The sequence below is a fragment of the Somniosus microcephalus genome, chromosome 23 (genome assembly GCF_052327205.1).
Source record: "Somniosus microcephalus isolate GS21.2 chromosome 23, FLI_Smic_1.0, whole genome shotgun sequence".
Classification (NCBI taxonomy): domain Eukaryota; kingdom Metazoa; phylum Chordata; class Chondrichthyes; order Squaliformes; family Somniosidae; genus Somniosus; species Somniosus microcephalus.
Window position 1 is genome coordinate 19,321,927 of NC_141009.1, and position 13,824 is coordinate 19,335,750.

The 13,824-nt window shown below is 44.2% G+C and overlaps 1 protein-coding gene across 4 annotated transcripts in view; it reads right to left on the minus strand.

Annotated features, from left to right (window-relative positions):
* cntrl (centriolin) overlaps positions 1 to 13,824 on the minus strand; it is a 121,865-nt gene that overhangs the window by 49,802 nt on the left and 58,239 nt on the right. For all 4 annotated transcript variants that reach the window (XM_085965555.1, XM_085965554.1, XM_085965556.1 and 1 more), the window contains exons 15-20: positions 7,277 to 7,411; positions 5,669 to 5,802; positions 5,330 to 5,537; positions 4,294 to 4,473; positions 3,044 to 3,223; positions 2,780 to 2,896 (exon numbers count right to left, since the gene is read on the minus strand). In XM_085965555.1, coding sequence (XP_085821681.1) covers positions 2,780 to 2,896; positions 3,044 to 3,223; positions 4,294 to 4,473; positions 5,330 to 5,537; positions 5,669 to 5,802; positions 7,277 to 7,411 — 954 coding nt within the window. The remainder of the gene's footprint in view (positions 1 to 2,779; positions 2,897 to 3,043; positions 3,224 to 4,293; positions 4,474 to 5,329; positions 5,538 to 5,668; positions 5,803 to 7,276; positions 7,412 to 13,824) is intronic.

The following is a 13,824-nucleotide window of genomic DNA, read 5'->3' on the forward strand; positions in this document are numbered from 1 at the left end:
CCCCCGCGCCGGCCGCAAACAGCGACCGGTACACGGGGCCTACCTGTGCCGGTAGTGGGGCGAGTTAAGGTGGAGGTGCGGCCGGCCGCTTTTTCGGCGGCCGCCTGCCCGCACCTCCTTCCCCGGCCTCCTACACCGCCGCCCCCCCCCGCGGCATTGCCGGCTGTTTCCAGAGAGCCCGGCACTCCTCCTTGGTGCCGGGCTCATTTGCCGGCACTCGCGAGCGGGGATCGCGCTGTTGCAGGCACCTCCCCCTTAAGAATGAGAGGAAGGCCTGCAGTACCGCAGGCTGCCGTGCCGCAGCAGGTGGCGCTGCGGCACTTTACACGCCGATATTCAGTTTCAGCGCCCCAAGCGGGGCGCCGAAACCCTTGTTTAGCAGCCGGCTTCCACTTGGGGCGCTGAAACTGAATTTCCCGCTGGCGCAAGTGGCTCCGCGCGCAGCGGTAATTCCGGCGCCCAGGCGAGCTGGGCGCCCCTAACTGAATTTCTAGGCCAATGTTCTTAATAGCAGTGGATGCTCATTCAAAGTGGCCTGAGGTGATAAAGATGTCTTCAACCACTACAGAGAAAACGATTGCAGTCCTACGGACCATATTTGCCAGAAACGGGTTGCCAGAGCAGATCTGCTCTGATAATGGACCACAGTTTGTGTCCGATGAGTTCCAAAAATTCATGAAAAGGAATGGGGTAAGGCATTACACATCCGCCCCGTATCATCCAGCTACCAATGGATTGGCTGAGAGGTTCGTACAAACCTTTAAGAAGGCGATAAAGGCCATGTGCGACGAGGAAATTCCACAACAGCATAAGATGGACAATTTCTTATTAGCCTACCGAAATGCGACACATGCAGTTACCAACCAGACCCCGGCCATGATGTTCTTTAACCGAAGGTTGAGATCTCGTCTGGACTTGCTCAGACCAAATGTGCGAAGAAATGTTGAGGACAAACAATTCCAGCACATCAACGAGAAGCCGACAAGGAGCTTCAATGTAGGGCAACCAGTCTTGGCCCGGGACTATCGAACAGAGAAGTGGCAACCCGGAACAATATGTACAAGGCAGGGGCCATTAATGTACACAGTGGATGTCGGGGAGAACATTGTGAGACGCCACGTCGATCAGATCTTAGCATCACAGGAATGCGTCAACCCCATGTCTCGAGTACCTGGGGATGAACCCGACATACCGGTAGTATCTACTTCAGACCCAGTAGCAGTGGAACCCGATGAACTACCCGATGAAAGGGGGTCAGAATCGCCTCTGCACCAAGAACAAGAACCTCCGGAAAGGCGCTATCCCGAAAGGGTCAGGGAGCCGCCCCAAAGACTGAATCTATAAATGGACTTTTGTTATTGAATGTACATGTAAAAATGTAATTGTTATTTGAATATTAAGGGGGTATTATTAATCTAAAAAGGGAGGAATTGTAGTGTATGTGCTTTAAGTTAGAACTACTTTTTACAGCTCCTGTATACTGTAGTACCGGCAGTAACCACACCGGTATATAAGCTGTGCGCGTGCCTCTGTACTCCAGTCTAGAGATTGCCCTCCTCCAGTAAAGACCTGTTATTTGTTTATGTACAGCATCCGTGTAATTATTTATCCACTGAACCACAGATCTAACACAAACCAGCTGAAAAACCCTCCCCTCTCATCCACTACCGTAACATAAATCTTATTAAATTAAAATATACAAAAAAGTCAATACTTCACTGTTATAAGAACAGCAAACTTGAGAACTTGGTAGTATAGTGTTCAATATTGTCTTTTTTATCTCTAGTATCTGAACTCAAATCCAATTTGGACAGATTAGATTAAGATCTATTGTTTCAGTTGGCTGTTTAGGTGGGGTACGGTAGTATAGTGGTTAGGGTACTGGACTAGTAATCCGGAGGCCTGGACTAATGACCTGGAGACGTGAATTTAAATTCAGTTAATTAAATAAATCTGGAATAGAAAGCTAGTATCAGTAATGGTGGCCATGAAACTACCGGATTCTTGTAAAAACCCATCTGGTTCACTAATGTCCTTTAGGGAAGGAAATCTGTCGTCCTTACCCGGTCTGGCCTATATGTGACTCCAGACCCACCCAATGTGGTTGACTCTTAACTGCCTTCTGAAATGGCCGAGCAAGCCACTCGGTTGTATAAGACCACCTTCTCAAGGGCAATTGGGGATGGGCAATAAATGCCTGTGACACCCACATCCCGTGAATGAATTTTTAAAAATGGTAGGTGACATTGTGTGGCCTCAGTCCAGTTTGCAATGGTCAAGAATACACAGTACAAATGTAGTCTTTGCGAGGTCATGTGAGATATAAATGTCTGTCACAGTACAAGTCATCTTAGATATATATTACATAGAAATTACAGCACAGAAACAGGCAATTCGGCTCAACTGGTCTGTGCTCCACACAAGCCTCCTCCCACCCTACTTCAACTAACTCCATCAGCATAATCTTCTACTCCTTTCTCCCTCATGTACGTATCTAGCGTCCCCTTAAATGCATCTATGCTATTCGCCTCAACTACTTCATGTAGTAGCAAGTTCCACGTTCTAACCACTATCTGGGTAAAGAAGTTTCTCCTGAATTTTTTAATTGAATTTGTTAGTGACTATCGCATATTTATGACACCTGGTTTTGGATTCCCTCACAAGCGGAAATACTTTCTCTACATCTACCTCATTAAAATTCCAAAGACCTCCACCTGGTCACATGTAAACAAAACATGTCCATTTTTTGTGGTTGATGTGTCCACAGCTTTGTCCTCACCTGGCTTTCTTTTTCCTTTAACAAGTTTTGCAGCAGATCGATTTCAGCTTCTGCCTTGACAAGGTCTCGAGCTGCCCGAGTTGCTTCAGCCCGGAATTTTTCTGCTACTCCCATTTCCTAAAGAAAAAATGGAAATCCACAGCAAGTAAAGTTAGAAGGTGAAAATAATTGACATTTTTTGGCATGTTTTGTTAGAGAATTTTGCTAAACTAAAAAACACAAGTTCTGGATGCACAGAATATTCTGCATTCAACAAAATGTCACCTCTGTTCTTTCATGGTTTAGTTTTTGAACAGTTCCCTGAAGAGCTTTCAGGTGGTCCTTGGCCGTGGCGAGTTCTCTGGCAGCCACCTTGTCAGAAGCAGCCATAGTCGCCTTCAAATCTTTCACCTCTTTCTTGAGACCACACAGCTTTAAATGCGTTCTTGCATCCTCCATTTTACTCTGCAATTAGCATTGAAACAAAGTTAAATCAATGTTTCCCAAATATAGACTTTTTTAAACTTATAAATTTATATCCTCGTTAATTTTTTAGAAATATAACTGCTTCCACTTTTTCCTCTATCCCCTTCCAACTCTATTTCCTTCCAAGCCCGCCCTGAAAACAACTCTCAGGCTCCCCCCTGCTCTAAGCCCTGATCCCGTGTCTTACTTTAATTTTTCACCTATCGCCCCATATGCCCTCTCTGAACTTAACTTGCTCATGAGACCCACCTCCTGCTCCCTTGACCTCATTCCCACTAAAATGCTGACCACCCTTCCTGGTCTCCATGCCAATTGACATAGCAAATAGGTTCATTCGCTTCAGGTACTGTCCCCCTCCCTTTCAAAGTTGCTGTCATCATCCTCCTCCACAAAATACCTACCTCAAAACCCACTGTCCTTGCAAACTACTGCCCCATCTCCCTTTCTTCTCCAAAGTCTTTAAACAGGCTGTCGCTTTCCAAATTTGCCCAATTTGACCGCAACTCCATGTTTGAATCTCTCCAATCAGACTTCCACCCTGCTGCAGCACAAACGGCCCCCCAAAAAAGTCACAAATGACCGACAATGCTGCATTTTTCCTTCTCAACTACTCTGCAGCCTTTAACAAGGTTGACCATAGCATCCTCTTCCATTTCCTCTCCTTGAGCCCAATTCTGCACTTAGCTACTTCTCCAAATATCTCCTTTGGCTCAGCATCCATTTTTGTCTGATTACACCTCTGTAAAGTGCCTTGAGTTGTTTTTCTACGTTAAAGGCTCTATATACGTACAAATTGTTGTTGTGTCAATTCCCAAAGTATTACACCCCCAAACCAAACCTAGCAAGTCATGTAAAAAGAGACTAACACCACTATCCGTTGTAGTGACAAATCATTGGTGGAAGGTACATAGAGAGAAACAGCATATTATCTGTAGCATACTACTACAAGTGATCTTTGGTTTGAATCAGGTAAGCCAATGCATTCTAAAGAATAGATTTTTAATTACCAAGTTTTTTTGTGGTCACTATTTACATAAAGTTCTTATTACCTTTTTTTCTTTATCTTCAAGTTCTGTTAAAAGCTTATCTCTATCCTCGTCAGCCTCCTGGAGCTGCTCGTCAGTGAGAGCCTGCAACTCTTGCATGTTTCTCAGCTGCTCCTGGAGCTGTGATATGTCATTCTTCAGTTGCTGTGCCTTAGCTTCATTGATTCCTTTCTCAGTTTTTATCTGCCACAGAAATCACAACTAGTTTATGGAAAAGGCCATCCCAAATATTAAATCACTTGAGTCAAACTAGCAGAACTCAGAAGCCAGGTGTACAGAATGACTGGGGTTCTTGTGAGTAATGTGTGAAATGTGAGTAAATAACTTAAGAAAATAATGAACATTGTAAAATTATAACACCCCCTTTTTCAGCAAACAATGCGAGTACAAGTGGGCAGTAAAACACATCTTGCCTTATTAGTTTATTATTTTCAATGGGCAAACAAAACCAAAGGCCCCCTCAGCTTGATATTGCAGAATAGGTTTTCAAGCTGGGGTCCCTGGACTCTAGGGATCTGTGTGGTCAAATTTCTGTCCATTCATCAGTGGATTCGTGTATTTCTTGGCTTACTAGCCTGTTGTTTCTATTGCTGTGCACTAAAAACTTTTCTGCAATGCCAACACTGTCTTTCAGAAGTTAGAATGGGATACCCAAAAATGCGTTAATACATACAGGAGGTCCCCATAAAGAGGTTGAAAACCACTGGTTACAGATATAATTTGTTCCATTTTTTTCCCACATAGACAAGAGTTACAAAGCTATTATTCCATACACTGGTACATCAATGAGTTACCTCGGTGCTAAAACACTATCATGCTGTAATCTATTAGCATAACATTAATATATTCAATGCATATATAACAATAATTGTATCTTATTATTAAAATATTTCTGATAATTGTTAATGTATAGAATAAGGCTTAGTTAAGGATTTATTATTTCGTACAATTATTCATACTTTTAAATCACAAACATAAATATTTTTGTATATTGGTTGAGCTATGTTATTTGATGTCTTTTTCATGAGCCTATAATTACCAATGTCTCTGCCGCTTTCTCACAAGCAGTCTTGTAATCCTCCTGAGTATTTTTCTGTTTATTCCGTAATGCCATCATTTCCTGTTCTAACCTCCTCCGATGCCGTAATGCTTCCTCTTTTTCCTGTTGTGAGCGTCCCAAAATTTCATTCAATTGCTTCTCCAATTCTGCAAGATTCTTTCCCAAAGTGTCTCCATGGTTATAAGGCCTAGAAATAAATTATTTCTCATTTCCCATCCGGGCACTCACTTAAAACACAATTAGTGCATTTTAAAATTCTAATGTAGCCAGAATTTAAAAAGCACACTCTGAATAATTACAGCAAACTGAAAGTCTAACCTGATTTCCCGAACACCAGAATCTAGTTTTCTTCTGAGCTCAGAGACACGAGCGGACGCCTCCTCTGGACGAATCATGGTCTTCATTGCCTGATCCATATGCGCCTGTAGCTCCTGAAGCTTAGAGTTATCAATCTGGAAACCACAACATCCATGTAATATTAAATGCACATCACAGATATATATATATAGATATTTAAAAGTATCTTTGCTCTTGGCTAAATAAAGCTGCAGTTATACTGTAGCCAACAAGTTCAGACCTGTATCTGTGGAATATACATTGCTGCTGGTCACATGGAGGTCAGCTGATCATGTGCAAAACTCCATTCCCCAAGTGCCTAAATTTTAGTGGTGCCTGTTATCATAGGAATAATTATCCCTTTTTGGCACCTTGTATCAGCATCAAGCAATGCCAGGTCTGGTAAAGCTTGGGCTCAAATGCAAAGTAAAGCTTCCTCTACTCTGCCCCAACAATATGCCTCAACTCCAAAGTCAGACGGTTAATTATGAACAATTTTATGATGTGGAGAGAGGACTGAGAGGAGAATCGTATCTTATTAATTGGAGATAGTTTTCAAACTCAGGTCCCGGAAGTGAAGGGACTAACTCACTACACTACAAGATTATAATTTTAAACAGTGATATCATATTTAAATTCAGTGCACGTGTCAGCACAAACATTTGAAAAATGTAATTTGGCAACCTTTCCTAGTTTTGTTTCAGTAGCAAAAACATGTTATGTATCTATTGTAAGAATAAAGAGGAAGCCCTCTCGAACAGCCAGTGTGGTATTTCAATTGGCTAGTGATAATATCCCTGATAATTTCTCTAGCAGTAACATGCTCTTTGAATGACTAGGATCAGGCCCATTTTTACAATGTCACAATAAAACAAAAACAGATAACATTTCCGAACTATACTGTAATAGTGGATGAATCTTTGACTGTGGATGCTAAATACATTAGTTAAATTGATCACATTATTTGGTGTTGCTATGTTATTGCCAAATTAGCACATGTAACATAAATCATTTGCTGCTCCTTGATAGTGACATATATAAGGAATTGGATCAAGTGTGAAGTGTAGCAGTAAAGCATTAACTGCTAAACTATGACCAGTAATTTACAAAATATTCAGGTTTCATTCTCTAGCTCGGTTAGTGGACTTTATGATCTTAAGTAAACACATTTTCACGGCATTTGAAATAGCATTTGTTTCAAGAATATTTTGGATGTTTTGGAGTGAATTTATTCTAGGGACTCATATGACATTTTAGCCATAAGATTCTTGTCTTTGTGTTTATCTGCATATCAGATATACCTTGTGATAGATATAGTTTGTGCATCCTAAACTTACAACATAAGCTATTATTTTTCAAATAATAATCATATGCAAAAATTTAAATACATTTCCAAAGTAAATCTAACAAGTTACTAAATTTCAGATATCAAGTAGTATATCATTCTTTTAAGTAAGAAACGTTCATTTGAGTGTTATTTTATGAGATTACTTCTTAATGCTGTATGACATTAATTGAATATGTAATTTTATTAGAAAAAAAGTGCAGCAATTGTGCATTGTAAATAACTGTCAGTCAGAGCAGACTTACCTGCAGACCTTTTAGTTGTGCAACTAGCTTCTTGTTCTCATGCTCCTTTTCAGCCACTAGTTGAGCCTGTGCGATGGCATTTTCTAGTGCTTGTCTTTCCTTTTCCAATTCAGCCTGCAGGGCAGATTGTTCCATCTAGAAAGTAAGCATTCCACTGCATTAGCAGACAACTATTATTAGACCAGAAGAATTGGCTTCCTATGTCAAGGATACAAAAATATTCATTTTAAGAAACCTAAAGGCTACATGAATGTTCAAGTCCCTCTCTCTGTCTGGTAACCGAAGATGCATTTGAGCTCTAGGGAACAGGTATATCAAATGGTGAACAGTGCCATTATGTTACACTTGTAAACTGATCCAATAGAGCACATAATACAGTTCATTACAGATCCAGTGTTTACTGACTATTTGAACAGCAATTTCATGTAAATTTTACAAAGATTTAAAGTGTATTGGTGTTTTAAAAGAACTTATGTTGTTTTATGGTAATAACCATTACGGAACAGAATACAGGAAACTCTTTTATCCGGCACCAACGGGACTGGCGTGGTGCCGGTTTATCAAAAAGTTTGGATTACAGAGAGGTATACTTAAAAGGTACGAGAGCTCCGTACACAGCAACAAATCCAGGCTTCCCTGTTGCTTAGCAACAGGTGCAGGAACCCCGTTACACAGCCACAGATCCAGGAACGGCCACTAATATGAAGTAAAACTTACATAGATACATAGAAGATAGGAGCAGGAGTAGACCATTCGGCCCTTCGAGCCTGCTCCGCCATTCAATGAGATCATGGCTGATCATCCAAATTCAGTACCCAGTCCCTGCCCTCTCCCCATATCCCTTTAGCCTTAAGAAATATATCCAACTCTTTCTTGAATATACTTAATGAACTGGCCTCCACCGCCCTCTGTGGCAGAGAATTCCACAGGTTCACCACTCTCTGGGTGAAGAAATTCCTCCTCATTTCAGTCCTAAATGGCTTACCCCTTATCCTTAGACTATGACCCCTGGTTCTGGACTCCCCGGCCATCAGAAACATCCTTCCTGCATCTAGTCGGTCCAGGCCTGACAGAATTTTATAGGATTCGATGAGATCCCCTCTCAATCTTCTAAACTCCAGCGAGTATAAGCCCAATCGACACAATCTCTCCTCATACGTCATTCCTGCCATCCCAGGTATCAGCCTGGTGAATCTTCGCTGCACTCCTTCCATGGCAAGAACGTCCTTCCTCAGGTAAGGCGACCAAAACTGCACACAATACTCAAGGTGTGGTCTCACCAAGGCCCTGTACAACTGCAGCAAGACATCCTTGTTCTTGTACTCGAACCCTCTTGCTACGAAGGCCAACATACCATTTGCCTTCTTAACCGCCTGCTGCACCTGCATGCTTACCTTCAGCGACTGGTGTACAAGAACACCCAGGTCTCTTTGCACTTCCCCTTCTCCCAATCTATTGCCATTCAAATAATAATCTGCCTTCCTGTTTTTGCCACCAAAGTGGATAACCTCGCATTTATCCACATTATAGTGCATTTGTCATGTTTCTGCCCAATCACCCAACCTGTCCAAATCGTGCTGGAGTTTCACGACATCCTCCTCACAGCATACCCTCCCCCCCAGCTTTGTGTCATCTGCAAATTTGGAGATATTACATCCAATTCCCTCGTCCAGATCATTAATATATATTGTGAACAGCTGGGGTCCTAGGGCCGATCTTTGCGGTACCCCACTAGTCACTGCCTGCCACTCGGAAAACGACCCGTTTATTCCAACTCTTTGCTTTCTGTCTGCCAACCAGTTCTCTATCCAAGTCAATACCTTGCCCCCAATCCCATGTGCCTTAATTTTGCACGCTAATCTCTTATGCGGGACCTTATCGAAAGCCTTCTGAAAGTCCAAATACACCACATCCACTGGTTCTCCCATATCTATTTTACCAGTTGCATCCTCAAAAATGAATCTACTCCTGAATTTTGCTGGTTAACAGAGATTTCCGGTTATTTAGGTGCCGGTAAATCGAGAGTTTCCTGTATCAAGACTCCACAGACAAGCAAAGAAAATCAAACACTGATGAAGCAGCGGCTCTTCTTCACTCGGATCTTGAACAAAATCTGCTCTTGTCCTGCAATTCAGCACTACCTTGATTGATACGTCATTCAAAGCTCCCTGTGTCAGATATATGGGGCTTGATTTTAATAACCCTGAGAAGGTGGGTTTGGAGGTGGGTCTGTCGCGAAAATCAGAAAAATTGGCTTCAGACACCCGTCCCGCCCCCACCTGATTTTCCCGAGTGTCTGTTTAGCTGCTCCCAAACTGAGCCGACTGGAACCGGTGGGACAGGTAGTTAAGGCAGTTAACAACCTGTTAACTGCCTTGCCAATTCTATTTTTATAGTGGTTTCTCATTTTCGTGCTTCTGGCTCCTGTTTCCCAACTTGCCAGAAATAGGCCAGGTTCAAGGAGACGAGTTGCTGGAGGACATGATTTGTATGCATTGGTGGAGCACTTTAAAAATGCCCCTGAAACATGGCCGACATTCAAATGCAACAAATTTGCTTTTGTAGGTATGGGATAAGATTTTGCACATCTACTGACCTTCTGACTGTTCAAGCTGACACCCATCTGCAGTGTGACCTGAATGGAATAATTTCAGGCCATTTTGATGGTGTGCTTGCAAGCTTGTTGCCTCAAATGAAATCTATAGCAAGGCTATGGGAAAAATGTATGTCCTCTCATCCTGATCCTCATAATCGGAGGAGCAGCAGCCGCATGGCTCAGCACAGATCTTACTGGGAGGAGGAGGACGACGAGGGGCACCTTGCATGCCCTGTTGTGACCTATGCAGCATCCCTCCAGTTCACTGCTGCCCGTCAAGCAGGGTATGCACACTGCCATGCCACATTAGCATAAGCTTACTCTTCAACCATAGGTGGCTACCATATGTAATTGCAGCCGACATTTTTCCAATGTCATACATCATCTCTGCTATACCCTGTCATTTCCGATCACTTTCACCATCAGCATTACAAAAGCAAGTTGCCCTGAGCCCTCAATGCACTTTTGCCATTTCCCAGAATACATAGGCCACACAATCAACTGTTTGACATAATTTTGCTTTTACACATGACAAAAGGATAATAAACCGACAATAGTCAGAAAAAAAAGACAAAACACCCAAGTGAGTCCCCTTGTGACTATAGGTGCTTAATCTTTCTCTTAGGCGTGCTTCTACATGGTGCTTCCCCTGTGGCTTCAACAGATGTAGAGGCACCTTGCTGCCTCTATGCTGTGCCTGCTTAAACGCCTTTGGCGGGCGCCCTCTGGGTTTGGGAGCCTGGGAGGGCTCTTCAACAGTCTGCTCTTCCTGCGGCTGTGCAGGGGCTGAAACGGCCATCTCAGTTGTCTCCACAAAGTGGGTCTCTGACCGAGGGCTCCACAGTGGCATGGTCACGTGAGTGCTTTGAGAGGAGCCCACACTTCCTTCTGTCCTGCCAACAACATCCCTCTCATGGGTCAGCCGCACCTCAGTGCTGGCAAGTGGCTAGAGAGCACCTTGCTGCACATGAGGACCTGTACCTGCACTGGCAGTCCTTATCACAAGGATATCCATGAAGCTCTGGCCTTTCTGCTCAATAGCTGCCCATTGCTCCGCCAGAGATGACATTCTATTTTTAACAGTCACCATGTTTTCCTGATTCTGGCGATTTATTTCCTCCATGGTGGTAGCCATCCTTTCCACTGAGGTAGCCATCCTTTCCACGGAGGTTGCCATCCTATCCATGGTGGTGCGTTCATGCGCCATTGCCTCCACCATGGCTGGGCTGATGTTAGAGATGGCCTCCTCCATTCTATCCACACTCGCACTAACTCTGGAGGCAAACCCTTCCAGAGACTCCTGCACTTGTTCCTGTATTTCCCAAGACACTGTTTTTCTGGATGGCCCCAGAGGCACAGTGTTTGCATGCAGCTCAGCAGAGCTAGGAGATTGCTGCGACCTCCGCCGAGGACTCTCCACTGCTGTCGCTGTCTCCACCATCTGCTGATACCCATTTGTGTGCTGTGCTAGACCAGGTGGCAACACTACTCTAACTTGCGAGGGCCCCACCAAGGTGTGCGTTGCTGTGCTGGTGCTGGGTGCGCTGCTCCCTCAGAGGCTTCAGGATCCTCTGAGGAGTTGTTCGGCTCTTCGTCCTGGATCGTGGGGAGGGGGGCGCTCAATGGTCCTGTGGGCGAGTAAGGGCATGATGTAGCAGACACATCCTTTTGAGCAGATGATACAACGCGATTCTCTATGAACATCACATGCCATTGCAGTCTGAGAGGCAGGAAACTCTTAGGTCACCAGCTTCCTCTAGTGTGCCCGTCTCTCCATCGCCCACTTCCAGGTCCTCGCCACCTCCAACAATCTCGTATGCAGCCTCCTCAGCACTGGTCAATGTGGCTAGGGTAGGTGTTCCTCCTCCAGTCAGTGCTCTCTCCCTCTTATTGTGGGCTATCTTTTCCTGCAAGGAGGGACACAAGTGGTGTTTCAGCCACAGTGATGGAGTGATTGTGAATAATCCCTACCATAGAAGCTTTGAGGGAGACGAAGATGGGGTAAGGTGCCAAGAGGAAGCTAGCTCCCCGAGCGTTGTTAGTTGTTGTCACTGCATGACAGTGAGAGTCTAAGGGGTGCAAAGGCAGGATGCTGAAGTCATTCAGTGCAGAGACAGAGATGGATAGATAAGGGTGCAAGGGAAATAAGGGTAAGATGGGATGTGGAGGAGCAGGCTTACAACGCAGAGTGCTGGTGATGAGAAGCGAAGGGGAGCAGATTGAAGGTAAGTGCGATGGGATACTCACTTCTGATGTTCATACAAGATCATTGAACCTTTTTCGGCACTGGATCCATGAGCGTGAACATATGGACCTTGCGCTGACCTCCTCAGCAATGCACAGCCAGACTGCCTTGGTCTGCTGAGGAGGCTTCCTCCGGCCATCAGGAAGGATGAGAATCTCCCTGCGTCCTCCGACAGCATCCACAAGAGCATGGAGAGAGTCATCATTAAATCGAGGAGTAGTCTTGCATATAAATCACTATCAATGTGTCCAGGAATCCACAAGAGAAAGGCTTAGGCTGAATGGCAGCTTTAAAAGCAGCTGCTATGATGACATCATCAGAGGTGGCCAGCTGACCTGATCGCACTCATTGGACCAGCCGGCGCGCCCCATTGAAATCAACAAGCTCATTAAATCAAAATCGGACATCAGCAGCTGATCCCAACTCCAGAACCCGCCCACCACGCAACCCGACTCCAACCCGGCTCAGGAATTAAAATCGAGCCCATGGTCACTACATTCCTCGACTTCCTGTTCCTGCATGTCACACACACACACCCCCACGAGAGAGAAAAACACAGAAAATTGATAAACTTCAAAAATGAAAGGAGAAAGAAATGAAAACAAGTTAAAAAGAGAAAAACAAAAGATAAAAGCATTAAAGAAAAAAGGAAGCAAGGAGTTCAAAAAGAAACAAGAAAAAAACCCAGTATTTTTAAAAGAAAAGATATAATTGCATAATGTGTTGCTTCAACAACATGCACTGCATGGACATGCAGGTTATATTTCCCACTCTGCTGAGTTTCTGTTCTTGGGCGATTCCTGTGGTGAGACACCAAATGGAGACGAACTGCTTCCTCCTCAGAGTTGACAAGGAGCCTAGATGGGTTATAACTCTGGCTACAACCTAGTACAGGAAACTTTGTGTTATCCGGAGGCGAACCGTCTGGCAAGCTCGAGCCACCGGCAAAAATCAGGAGCCGTTTTTTATTCTTTTCGTTTCTTTTCTTTGCTTTTTTTGAACAGTCGAGCTCTGCAACGTCTGTAGCTAAACAACAGCTTCAGCTAGAGACGCTACAGAGACGCTTGCCGACTGTTTAGAGGCTGTTGCTAAGCAACAGGGTTTGTTGATTCCTACGGAGATGAAAATCTCCGTATGTTTCAACATTAGCTCTGGAGTGTACGGCAGTTTTGAGGGAACGGCAGCAGCTCGGTCCCGTCGATGCCGGATAGCACAAAGTTTCCTGTAGCTGGTTTAGAGCAGCATTGGTGGAAGTTGGGAACAAGTCAGCTGTTTATACTGTGGCTGCAAGAGTTGCATGGTCCAGAGACCGAGGAGAGAAAAAAGGAACTTAGACTCTCAGCAATTAAAAAGGAAGCGCTCCCTCAATGGCTCAACGAGCTTAAGCAGTGAATAGCTGAGCCACACGAACAAGGAAAGCCACAGGTTTGAACTCCAGGCAACATCATAATTGGCTACAGCGCCCCATGGCTGGCAAGAACAAAAGACCAGGATTCCCATTCCTAATTGCTATCGAGCAACCCTTGCTGGAAGTGTGCATCGAGAAGGAAAGGATCGGGTTTGGTTGGAATGTCCCCTGCAGTTGAACGACTTGCTGATACTGTCAAGGTTCACACACAAACAATGGACACTTAGGTGAATTATCAAAGGGTGTGCTGTCTCTCGGTAGCAATTTATGTTAGTTTTCCAGTTAATTCAGGGGTTTGA